Source organism: Camellia sinensis, chromosome 14, assembly GCF_055761805.1.
Source record: "Camellia sinensis isolate YWXY chromosome 14, ASM5576180v1, whole genome shotgun sequence".
Taxonomy (NCBI): Eukaryota; Viridiplantae; Streptophyta; class Magnoliopsida; order Ericales; family Theaceae; genus Camellia; species Camellia sinensis.
Genome location: NC_138974.1, coordinates 66,491,861 through 66,504,960, shown reverse-complemented (window position 1 = coordinate 66,504,960; position 13,100 = coordinate 66,491,861). Strand labels below are relative to the sequence as shown.

General features: G+C 36.5%; 3 protein-coding genes across 4 annotated transcripts in view; 2 read left to right on the top strand and 1 right to left on the bottom strand.

Moving 5' to 3' along the window:
- Window positions 1-2,168: 2,168 nt before the first annotated feature.
- Window positions 2,169-3,295, top strand: LOC114318841 (transcription factor PCL1). The gene has a single exon (XM_028265809.2). The coding sequence runs from the start codon at window positions 2,169-2,171 to the stop codon at window positions 3,117-3,119; it is 951 nt and encodes a 316-aa protein (XP_028121610.1). The 3' UTR covers window positions 3,120-3,295.
- A 3,360-nt stretch (window positions 3,296-6,655) lies between these two features.
- Window positions 6,656-8,382, bottom strand: LOC114318839 (Tetratricopeptide repeat (TPR)-like superfamily protein). Its single transcript, XM_028265806.2, has one exon. The coding sequence runs from the start codon at window positions 8,380-8,382 to the stop codon at window positions 6,793-6,795; it is 1,590 nt and encodes a 529-aa protein (XP_028121607.2). The 3' UTR covers window positions 6,656-6,792.
- A 259-nt stretch (window positions 8,383-8,641) lies between these two features.
- LOC114318840 (Chaperone DnaJ-domain superfamily protein) overlaps window positions 8,642-13,100 on the top strand; it is a 5,134-nt gene continuing 675 nt past the window's right edge. Inside the window, exons 1-5 of one of the 2 annotated variants that reach the window (XM_028265807.2) lie at window positions 8,642-9,013; window positions 11,900-12,071; window positions 12,605-12,637; window positions 12,776-12,870; window positions 12,960-13,100. The exon at window positions 12,960-13,100 is cut by the window's right edge and continues 675 nt beyond it. In XM_028265807.2, the coding sequence (XP_028121608.2) occupies window positions 8,642-9,013; window positions 11,900-12,071; window positions 12,605-12,637; window positions 12,776-12,870; window positions 12,960-13,100 (813 nt within the window). The remainder of the gene's footprint in view (window positions 9,014-11,899; window positions 12,072-12,604; window positions 12,638-12,775; window positions 12,871-12,959) is intronic. The other variant, XM_028265808.2, reaches the window with a different exon arrangement.

The window sequence follows — 13,100 nt, the reverse complement described above, 5'->3', positions numbered from 1 at the left end:
AATTTAAAACTTGTGTCATTTTGATTCATAATATTTTAATTGTAATATATTTGATCATAAATTTCAAATCTCATTCTAAATAAGGATAATTGAAGATATTGTTGCTCTATTTCAATAATAAAGTTGTCAATTTGATAAAACATAACCTAGTTTGACAAAAATAAATGACAAAAATTATTTTTGAATTTAAAAAAATTATTTCTACCACTAAAGATAAATTATATAAAAATGATAAATTTTTTACATTTTTATTTTTTTACCAAATTAATTTTTAATATGTGTTTGAATGATGATTATGTAATTAGTGATTGTTTTTGTTTATGTTTTTGGATGATTATTATGTAATAGATGGTTGTATTCGTTGTTAACAGATATTTTTGAATGATTATCATGTAATGTAATGGATGGTTATTAAGGGGTGGTTTGGAATGATCTAAATAAGTGTACTTTTTGACTTTTTATGAAATATGAGTTGGATTTAAAGTGATGTGGTAGAGATGTGATGTGATTTAAATAAGATGATGTGACTTAAATAGGATAGCGACTTTTTAACTTTTTAACTTTTTTAGGTTATGACAAACAAGGCTTAAATTTTAATGTATAGTCCATATGTTTAATATATGAAATGTTTTTTATTTTAGATTTTTTGATTTAATGGATTAATTTAATAATAATATCAAAATTGTTACTATATTTGACTTTTGAAAAAATAAAAATTAATTTAATAAAAATAAATATAAAAAGATTATTTTTACCCTCCCCAAAAATAAAATAATATATTTTTAATCTTTTTTACCAATTTAATTTTTAATTTCTTAGAAAATTTTCTGAAAATAAATTATAAAAACCAAACCAAGCAGAATTATATAACCAATAAAGTTCTAACATTATTCATTAAAACTATCATTACATTGCAAATAACATATAAGTTAATCAATAAAAAAATGTTATATGATAATTTTACTCTTAATATAGATAATTTGTAAAAAAATATATATTTTTAATTGTCTTTATTTAAAATAATACATTTAAAATTTAAAATTAAATATACTATAATTAAAAAATTAAAAATAAAAAACACACAAATTTTAAATTGCGTGAGTGTTAATGTAATTGGGCCAACAATAAATAAGTTCATAACAATGATTATTGATTCGAAAAATTATGACTCAAATAATTCAAAACATTCAAAATGATATTATTTTAATATAAAATGACGTCATTTTAACACATTAAATTACAAAAATTAAAGTTATCAAACATTTTCCATACGATGTCCGTTGCTGATTGTTGTCTGGGAAAGCAGCATATCCTACACGTCTGTACTCTGTGGAGAAACATGTTCCTGCCTTCCTTACCCTTAGATCAACTGACCAAATTGTTTCCTCTTAAAACTTCGAACCATCCCACGTTCCACATGCAATAGGGAACACCAATGTCCTCACCGTGCCGCCACAAATCATCCACGTCTCATCTCCCAGCTGTCCACCAATATCCTCCACTCCTATTCGTCCACGTGGATACCTTTTCCTAAATCTCCAGACTTTATGAAAAGGAAAATTACTTGAGACCACTAAAATAATGAGCTCTAATAGCTCTAAAAATACTGTGCCCCTAATTGATTTGATATTTTGCTCTTTGTTTTTGTTTTTTTTTTTATTTTCTAAACTGCCAGCTCATTAGAGCTGGCTTAGTGGTCCATTTTTAGTGGGATCTATCACCACTGAAAAGAGCCCGAGAGCCAAAGGCGGTGCTAAAGAAACAATCCAACTCAAATTACATAAAAACCCTTGTACTGTGGCGAGTATGAGCTCTAATTTATACGGAAAGATATTTAGAGGATCTAAAATATCTGGCTAAGAAGTCCACGGTGGCAACTTAGATAGTACTGATCTGGAATTAGATATTGCACTTTTTCACACCTTTCCCTAAACATTTAATTACAGAAATTAATTAAATCATTTTTAATTACCGCTTTGCTCTTTTTCCCAAACCAGAAGACCCCCCTTCTCTCCTCTGCGAATCTTCCGATGACCACTCCAGAAATATCTCCCAACAGAACTCTCTCTCTCTCTCTCTAACTCCACAATTCTCTCTTTTTGATCCGAAACCGAAGCAATTTTGATGACTAGAGATTGGTTGTGATTCGTGAATTTGGAGCTGTGAAGATGGGGGAAGAAGTGAGGATGAGTGAGTACGATGGCGGCGGTGGTGGCCGTGGCGGAGAAGATGACAGAGTGTTGGAGTGGGAGGTAGGGTTGCCGAGCGCCGACGATCTGACGCCGTTGTCTCAGCCGTTGATTCCTCACGAGCTGGCGTCGGCGTTCAGCATCTCGCCGGAGCCCTCCCGGAGCATGATGGAGGTGAATCGCGCCTCTCAGAACACGCTCTCGACGATCCGAGCGCAGTTTAATGCGTTGTCCGCGTCGAATAATTTCAATTTCAAGTCGTTTAACGAAGATAGGGCTAAGGAAGGATTGGCTATGGATGTGGACGAGGCGGATCTGACTAGAGACGGTTCGGAATCAAGGAAATTGAGGAGGATCGACAGCGGTGTCGAAGAGGCCGACTCGGCGTTGAGGTCGGAGAACGGAAACGATGATCCATCGGCGAGGACGCTGAAGCGGCCGCGACTCGTCTGGACGCCTCAGCTGCACAAGCGATTCGTAGACGTTGTTGCGCATTTAGGTATCAAAAACGCGGTTCCGAAGACAATTATGCAGTTGATGAATGTCGAGGGATTGACTCGGGAAAACGTAGCGAGTCACTTGCAGAAGTATCGACTCTACTTGAAGAGGATGCAGGGGTTATCGAACGAAGGTCCTTCGTCATCTGATCATCTCTTCGCTTCGACGCCGGTGCCGCAGAGCCTACATGAATCCGGGAATGGGAGCGGGAACGGGAACGGACACGTGGCGATGCCGATTCCAATGCCGTATCCGCTGCAGATGATGCATATGCCGGTGATGGGGCATGGCCATATGGGGATGCCGGCTGCTCCTGGTCCTTATCATGGGTTTGACTCGCATCCATATAATATGGTGCAGCAGAGGGACTGGTCTGGAAATAAGTTTGGCTCTGTTGCATCTTTTCAACATGTTACTCCTAATGATAAGTAGAGAGGTGACTTTTTTCTTTTTTCTTTTTTTTTTTTTTTTTTTTTTTTTGGGATCTATTTGAGCTTTTAGTATTTAGAATAGTTATTATTATCATCACCAAACATTGATGTTGTTCATTGTCACTTTGTGTTTGCTGGTACGAATTAATAATACAGGATTGATATTGGGCTTGAATAGTTTTGGATTTGTGAGCTTGTGAATGACAACTAGGATTTTATTTAGATTATTTGTTGGATTTAGATTAATAGATATTGGAGCCTAATATTCTATTGAAAGCTCGTATTGGCAGCGGAATTCTATATAGGTACACCAATTAAATGTGAATTGTGAACAATCGGAACTTACCTTTGATTACTTGATTAGGTGATTTGTTGAAAGAAATGCTAGCATGGTAAAAAAATGTGTTGCTTAGTGAACCATGTATGATAATTGGGTTTTGGAATTGTGAGCTTGTGAATGACAACTAGGATTTTATTTAGATTATTTGTTGGATTTAGATTAATAGATATTGGAGCCTAATGTTCTATTGAAAGCTCGTATTGGCAACTGAATTCTATGTAGGTACCCTAATTAAATGTGAATTGTGAACAATCGTAACTTACCTTTGATTAATTAATTAAGTGATTTGTTGAAAGAAATGCTAGCATGGTAAAAAAAAAATGTGTTGCTCAGTGAACCATGTATGATAATTGGGTTCTTCATGTTGGTCCACTGTATGAATTTATTAGTGGTTTTTCTTTTCCTCTTCAGACTGCTGTATATTTATGTTTCATCAGACGGGTATGAAGCTTTTAAAATAAACCTAACTTGCATTGTTTTCCAGACTACCAAGATCGCTCAAGACATCAAATGTATTCCCCTCTTTTGCAGACACCTAGCTTTTCAGTATATTATTTGGCATTTTCTTGTCTTGTGGTGCCCCCTTCGATGGCTGGGCACTAGTTTTGTAGACAAATTTACAGCGTGCATGCTGCATGATTGCACGATTGTGCACATTTGGTTTTATACAGAATCAAGCTTGCATGTTGCTGCATATGGTGGCTTCTAACGTTTGGCTGATGAGTTTTGTTTTGTATTTTCCTGAGATGTTAGTAATTTCTAACATGATTTACAAACAAAAAACTTCAAATTTGTCTGGATCTCCCTTTTTTGGACTTGTGTATGGAAATTTTCCTGATGTTCAATGCTTGTTCTGTGCGTAACAAGTTTCATGATGATTACTGAAACTCAAAATTTTGATTGAGAATTTTACAGTTCAACTGTGATAAGCTTGCATCTTTACCTGACAGTTTCATGTATTTTATTACAAGCAGTTAATGGTTATCTTTCTCTTCAACTATTATCTTTTGTATTAAAAAATAGATATTTCTATCATGATGATCTCTTCATGAGGACTGATCGATGGGGTTCACTTTATTCTAGAGCTGTTTTGCGTCAGCTGCTCCCTACTTTTTTGCTGATAGTGTGACTAAGGTTGAAGTTTGCCTAGTTTCCAGGTGAGACCCATTCTTGTGGGTTTTGCATGATTTAAGGTTCTTGTTCTTTTTTATAATTTGCTCAATTAAGGCTGCAAATGAATTGAGTCGTTCATGTACAACTTAGGCTTGGCTTGCTAACAACCACGTTCAATTTCAAAACAGCTAAGCTTGAATACCATTTTGGTGCTTGTCAGCTGAAAAGAGCCAAGCTTGAGCATGGGTGGATGTGGTTCATTGAGGCTCTATTCAACATGAGAATGTATGGGAAAAAAGTTGTACTTGCTCATATAATTATATGTAAAGTATATGATGTCTAATTCTTTAGTAGTTTCTTCCTATTTGGAAGTTGGGGTCATTTCAATTTTCGCGCATGTTTGTAGATATTATATTGCTAACCTGTCTAAATCCATCAACGAGCAACACACAGCATCTATAAAGAGTTTGGTTGCAATTGGTATGGAGTTGTTTCGTGTTTCTCTAATTGCTTTTTAGTTAATTGTGTACCTGGTGTTTGCAAAGGAACTGCGAATTACAATTATATATTTATTTTGTTGTAGATTCAAAGCATTGATAAACTTGGCACACGCTTTAACCCATGGAACTCAACTTGCTTAATTTGTCACTGGACCTGCCAGATATGAGTGGAGTTCTTAGGAAACCACTGGAGAGCAAATTGGAGTTGTATTCCAGTATCATTTGGGTATACATGAATCAGGAAAAGATACAAGCTCTCTCTCTCTCTCTCTCACTCTCTCTGCATATTCTTGCTATGTCAAAGTGGGAAGGAGGGTCCCGGTGTATTATGTCTGGTCTTTGCAGAGGATTGAAAGTTATGAAGTATATTCTTGACCCGTATTTTGATCAATAAATGGTGTTATCTCATGTATTAATGACTATTAAACTTCTTTTCAGCGGCAAAGCAAAATGTCGATTGAAAACTAATCCGAAAATTAATCAGCAGTTGTTGGATCCTGGCATATTGTTTCTGGTTTACTAGATCTTGGAAAATCCTTAAAAGTACATGAAATCGACAATGAAGTTGAACTGGCAAAAAGTTGAACTGTTTTTGTTTCAGCAATGAAGCAAAAGTCGACATGCAATCTAAGCAAAAGTTGCAGCATTCCTTGCCTGCTTGGTGTTTTTGATGCTGTGATCCCCTTTCCACAGCCTCTTTCTTGTGAAAAGATTCTTATCCTTGTTTTGTGTAAATTTTTTTGCTGCATTTACTTCTTTCGCCCCTTGAAAATTTGCTCCTCTGTATGGGTCAGGGGTGAGCAGCGGATATATCAATCCGCCAAAACTAACCGTACAAAACCGATCCGCCGCATTTTAGACGGATGCGTGATGACGAGCGGACGGTTGTGGATTGATTTTATCCAATTCGCCAATCTGGCGGACGGATAGCGGATTTGAGATTCCTTTAACCGCAATCGAACTGTCAAACCGCGAGCACCCCTAATAATTTATAAGATTTTGTGTTTTCAATTTGTTTAAATATTCTGTTTGTGTTTTCAATTAAAAAAGAGTTTAAATGTTCTGTTGAATTTTTTTTTTTAACTTTAATATCTTTTTTGAATTAAAAAAAATAAACATATTATTTATCTATATTTTTTAGTTTTTAAATCTATCTCTAAAAATAATAAATAGAAAATATGATATATGTTGGTTGGTTTTTGTTTTCAAAAACAGATATAGATGTAACAATACAGAGACATATAATCTCTACTACTGCTCTGTTCATGGTTTTGGTGGTTTGAATTATTTTTATATTTTAAGAATCACAAATTGTAATACTTTATGTGGATGAGGCATGCAGTGATTGTAATATTTTTTTAAGTTATTGACTGTAATACTTTCTTTTTTTTTTGAAGAAGTGCACAAGTTGAATTATGTTGCCGTCAAATCGATTCACATCCATCCGTCAAATCGTCAATCTGCTCAATCCACATCCGCCTGACGGACGGATGGCGGATTGGAGGTTCTGTGACCGCAACCGACCCGCGCCCCTCCCTCCCTAGTTTGGATCTCTATTCATGATATTATTGAGAAGTTTCCAGATAAAGAACTTGGTATTTTACTCAATAGCCTCAATATTTTGAAGGGCTACATGACCTATTCACTCTTTCACATCAAGATTACAAAATTTCATAGATAGTTCTAGACGAAGGATAGCATTGTGTAGGCTGGATTACATATTAGATGGCTTCTATCCAACTGCATCCGGGATAGTTTTTCAACTTTCGTTTCTTCATCATCTTCTTCACGCTTGCAGCGTTTCCCCAACTTCCGGTATCAGCATACAAATTTGACAACAACAAACTGCTTCCAGGACTATCAGGCTCAAGTTGACGCAGTTGTTTTGCAGCTATTTCAGCAAAATCTATATTCCCATGCTGTCTACATGCCCCTAACAATGCCCCCCATACAAATACGTCAGGTTTAATGGGCATCATTTTAATCAAATTATAAGCCTCAACAAGCTTCCCTGCTTTACCAAGAAGATCCACCATGCACGCATAATGCTCTAACTTTGGTTTGATCCCAAACTTCTGTTGCATCAAGTCGAACAAACTCTGCCCTAGTTCAACCATTCCTCCGTGACTACAAGCAGTGAGAGATGCAGTGAAAGTCAAGTGATCTGGTTTCTTCTCATCATCCTCTATTATCTGGTTGAAATGCTCAATCGCTTCGTTGCAATACCCATGATTTGTGTATCCAAAAATCATGGAATTCCAAGTAACCGTGTTCTTAACAGGCATGCTATGAAACAATGTCCTTGCGTCATATAGAAAACCGCATTTTGCATACATGTCAACTAGAGCACTCCTAACAAATACATCTTGTTCGACTCCAGTCACCACCGCATACCCATGAATCTCCTTTCCATGCCTAAAATCAGCTACCGTTGCACACGCAGGGATGAGACTGCTGATTGTAGCCGAACTTGGACACAACCCGTGCCCTAACATTTGCTTGAATGTATCAAAAGCCTCGCCATTACGAAAATTCTGCACAAGCCCAGAAATGACTGAAGTCCAAGATACCACATCAGGCTCGATTCCACCAACACGCATCAGTTGAAACATTTCAGAGACCATTGAATCATCACCGGCTTGTGAAAAACCTGCAATCAATGTATTCCATGTTACCACATTGGGGTTCAATCCGATTTCTTGCATTTCTTCAACCAAACACAATGCTTCTTTAACAAACCCATGTTGAACATAGCCTGAAACCATGGCATTCAAAGCTACTACATCTTTCTCAACCATTCCATCGAACACCCGCCTTGCCTTTTCGATTTGTCTGCATTTTGAGTACATATCCAGCAATCCACTATTGACGAACACATCGGAATCAAATTTATTTCTGAGAATTACAGTATGTATCTCCTCTCCGGTCCATTGATCAGAGAGGTGTGCACAGGCTTTGAGAATGCTGGGGAGAACAAACTTGTTGGGTCTTACACCTTCTCTCTGCATATCACAGAAGACACCCATAGCCTCCTGGTGAAAGCCATGGCGGGCGTAGGCCCCGATCAGAACAATCCAACGACTGACATTTGTTTGGGGAATTATGTCGAACACTTTCCGAGCATCAGATAATTGTCTGCACTCGGTGTAGAAAGTTATGAGCTTGGAAGCGAAATGGGTCAAACGAACTAACCCATTGATGATCAGGTGAGCATGTAGTGCTCTGCCTGATTGCAATGCTCGATCACGACTGTATATTCCAATGAGCTTCGTGTACTCCTCGGAAGATGATCGAAAAGAACCAGACACCATTTCAGTATCAATGTACTCAAATTGGAGAACAATGTTCAAAACCCAGTCTTTGAGGAATTACATCAAACAGCTTACATGCCTCTATACACACATAAAAGGACAACAGGGTCATTTCGGTAAAATCCATTGAGTCCTGATCAGTAGTTTGAAACCGTTGATTTTCAGTTCTATCACGATCGATAGATTGGAATTGTCCACAGCCACAAAATGACGCCTTGATGGAGTCTTCTTCGGTTGCGATATCACTGATTATTGATACATGAACATGCACGGATTTGCTCTGTCTCTAACAGCAATCAAGCTCTTCGCTGTTTCTCATCTGGGTTCGAACCATACTCATCGTAGTCTTCTGCATCTGCATAACCAAGCAAAGTCTTCGATACCCGTTTGCAGAATTGGCTATGGAGGAGGCAATTCAAACCCTATTGTATACGCACCACCGGCTTTCTCAACAGGTTACAGAAATCACAAGAAGAGGAAGAAGAGAAGCAATCGTTGTACAGTAGTGAAATCCAGTCGCAGAGAGTCTCCGTACCAAGTGTTGGGCGTTTCTCCTGCTGCAAGTCCCAATGAAATCAAGAAAGCTTATCGGAGACTTGCTCTGAAATACCATCCTGATGTCAACAAAGAGGTATATAATAACTCTATTTGATATATAATGGTATACGTTTTACTTTCTTTGCCTTGTAGTTCAAGATAATCCACTGTTTTGAAACCGAATTTATGAATTTTTGGTGGGTATTATCTAGTTTTCAACAGTTGAAAAGTATATTTGTCTTTCATAATTTGAAGGTGCCAATTCAAATGTGTTACATGGAGTTTAGTCTGGTAATCAACAGATTTTTGCAGAATTTCGAAACTGTTGAAGGTTTTTTTTGGTTCACTTAACTGTTAAGTTGCAGGATTTGGCTTTGTTTGCTTTTACAATTCTATCTAGAACACAGAGATGACGGATGAGCCCTTTATAGGTGGATTTAATTAGTTCCAACTCTATGCTTAAACACAGAGTTTGGCACAGTTTTGTCTAATGTTCCGGCTTACATCACATAGGTAATATGTAAAATCTAGAGATTTGACGTAGGTTTCATGTTACTTACTGGGATCTACCCATTCTGAAGTTGGGAGGCACATAGTTTGTGAGGGTAGCTCTGATGAACTATTTTGCCTAGCTAAATGATAAACCAATTTATGAGGGTGGGTGACTTTGATCATTGAGAGGTCATTAATCCAAACTTTAGGATAATGATGGTGCTGGAGAGGATGGCTTGAGAATACAAGTGATTGCCCTTTCATGAAGATCATCTTGATAGGCCATCATAGTGATGGACTTTATGCTGAGGTTGTGAACTGTAGTGATGACAAGTGATATCCGCTCCTACACTTTGTTTGGATTGAGGGGTTTGGTAAGAAAAGAAACGGAGAGAATGAGATTTTTCATTGCTTGTTTGGATCATTAATAAGGTGAGTAATGATGAGAAATGGTGAGAAACACAAATTACTCCAAAATTAAGTTTTGTTTCTCACTAAAAGTGGTGAGAAACCAAAATAACTCTAAAAAAAATTATAATACCTAAATTACTTCTCCAAATACAAAACAAATAAAATAAAAAGACTCATATATCCTATTTTCATCATTATCCATCCAAACACGAAGGTGAGAAACAACAATCATTTCTTCTCTTTTCTCACCTAGATGAGAAACTCCAATCATTTCCTTTCTTTTCTCATCTCCCAATCCAAACGGAGTGCTAGTATTGTGGTGTGGATTTGAGTCACGGGAATCAACCTCTCTAGAAAAAAATGGGGACAGTTGCCTACCTACTACCTCACCCACAAGGAGGAGCCTTGTGCATTTGGTATGACCGTTTTTTAGTGATGGACTTGGTTCTACCAAATGTTCTATACACAATTATGAATTCGTTATATATGTAAATCTTCGAGTTTGACACAATTTGAGTTCTTGTCTTGTTCTTTTCCCAGATTTATGTAATTCCTCCTCAATTCTTCTTCTCTCGTAAACCAAGGAAAAGAGCTGAAATATGCACATTAACATTTGTATTTAAGTGAATCAAAGCTTTATGCTGAATGCATGAGGTTAGTTAGCTGTAGAAGCCTTTTCCACCTTTCAACTCCACCTATTGTCATATTCTATGTTAAGAATGAAGTTACTATCTTTTTTGTCGTTTTCCAGTCATTATGTTTGGTCGTTCCTTTGTCAATAACTTTATATTATTATCAATAAGAAAAGAAAAAAGAAAAAAGAAAATCTTAAGAAAGAAAGCCTAACGTAGCTCTGTAATGCTATATCCATAAGACGCCATTGCTTGAGACTAGAAAAATTGATATGCATAACAGAAGCAACTATGGTGACAAACCCTAATGCTCACAGCAAGTCACAGCCTTAAACGAATGCCTTAATGAGCAGGAGCAACCCCCTGCCTTCAGGGCCTCAGGTGGCTATTCATTGACTACTATATTTATCATATCATCATTTTATTTCTTTGATATGTTATCCATTGTACATTATATCCTTTTACATGCATATCAAACCATTTCTAGAACTTGAATGAAATATGAAATTAATCTTGTTGGCAAAATGGAATTCTTAACGCTTCAACTACCTTTTCCCTTTCCCTTTCCAAATTCCTTCCCAAATCCCCTAACCAAATACAGCGTAAATGTGCTGAGAGTTCCATGTTTTACTATATTTTTCAGTTAATTAGCTTTCCAATTTTGCTGAATTTTTTTGTACTGTACACCTAACTTTCCACAAAAAAAGGATAAATAATTTTTTTTCCGAGGTTCACTCCTTCATAACATATATAGATGTACATTCTGTGAATAAACATATTTTCCTTTTTGGTTGTTCTGTTATTTTCTCTTTAGTTATTTATTTATTTTTTGTGATATTTTAGTCATTAGTCTTTCCTTTACTTTTGATTTAGAGTTACTCTCTCTCTCTCTCTCTCTCTCTCTCTCTCTCTCTCTCTCTCTCTGTGTTGCACTTTGTCACACATTCATGATGCACAAAGTGCCCCTCCTTTTGGAAATAAACTTAGAAGAAATCCCAACTGCCAAATTGCCAATTGTAGCAGCCTGGAAAGGACTGGATATTTGAATTTATACTGTAGACAGCTAAACGAGGTGAAGAATTTGGTCTCTGGAGATACAGTTAGATGAATATCAGGTGAGAGGTTTATTGTTCTGAATCTTATGAAGATTTAACACCTATGGATGATTACATCATAAGAGGAAGGGAAAACTCTTTGGTTCTGAGAACATATTCAATTTAGTTCTATTTGACAATTTATGAGATACCCCGAGAATATCAGTGGATAAAATAGAAATTGCAAAGATACTGCAATTTCTTTTGATTTTATATCATAGGGGATATCACCGTCTGGACTATTTGTTCTCCACTCTTCTATAATAAACATTTCACCATAAGTATTATAAATCCTGCATCTTTTACTCTGTTTATTTTAGATTTAAGAATTTCAAATCTCTTGGGTTACAGGCAAATGCTCAGGAGAAATTTATGAGGATAAAGCATGCATACAATACATTGCTGAACTCTGAATCTCGAAGGAGATATGAGTCTGGAAATGGAACATCTGATTACTCATATTCAACTGCTGGAAGAAACCAAAGTAGGAATACTCAAGAAGAAGAAGAGTTCTATGGCTTTGGTAAAAAGAATTTCTGCTCAGAGAAACTTTTTGGTCTTTCTTTTTATATATTAGACATGTGTCTTTATATGTGAAGTTTTTCTACTTCAATGTTCATTGCCTCTTAGTATTCAGATTTCACGAGAGTGGTTCTTGCCTCATGTCCATGACCAAAATGAGCATCTTTCAAGTCATTGCAGTGTGAGGCTGACAAGCCTTGTACAGTTCCTCGACTGAATAGATCCCACATGCATGTCAAGAAATTAGATTTTCCCACTTATCACAATATTGCTTATGGTGGTGTTTGGACCAATCTTAACTGCATATATTCCTGACTTCTTGCTAGACCCAAATTTACCACGGCGTTAGTGTTTTTGATTGAGTACTTTTCTGTGCATAAACCTCCAAACTTTCAAAGAGAAGATTTTCTGACCTCAGTCAGTATATCTTACCCTTTATAAGGAGAAAAGTTTTTCTTTATTTATCAAAAACAAAACAAAGAAAGGACAAATTTTTTTTAGTATGTTCTTATATTTAACACCTTTATGCTGCAGGTAACTTTTTGAGGGATGTTCAAATAACAATAGGTAGAATTGTTGACACCACAAGTGCTTTTAAGTTAACCCTGGATCATTTCCCAATCTTGCATAGCATCTTCATCTCTCTATGTTGCTAGTAAAAAAACCTACTTGTTCTGCTACTGAAGTTTGGAATTGGTGTTACAGAGGACTTATTTAGAGATCTTCAAGAAGAATTTAGGAACTGGGAGGCAAGCGCTGCTTCACAAGGAAAGCCAAAGAGTTTATGGGAGGAATTGGCGGTGAGATCTAATTATTCACAACAATTTCATCAAAAATGAATACAACAGTTCTGTTAGATATAGTTTGATAAATGAAATGTGCTTGGCAGGAAATCGGGGAAGAATTTGTTGAATTCTTAGAGAAAGAGCTCAACATCACTGATGAAGAGGTCAAATCAGAAAAGAGTGAAGGCGATGCGTTTAAAAGTTATCGAACAGAGGGAAGGGGAAGTGGTAGTCAAACCAAAGCC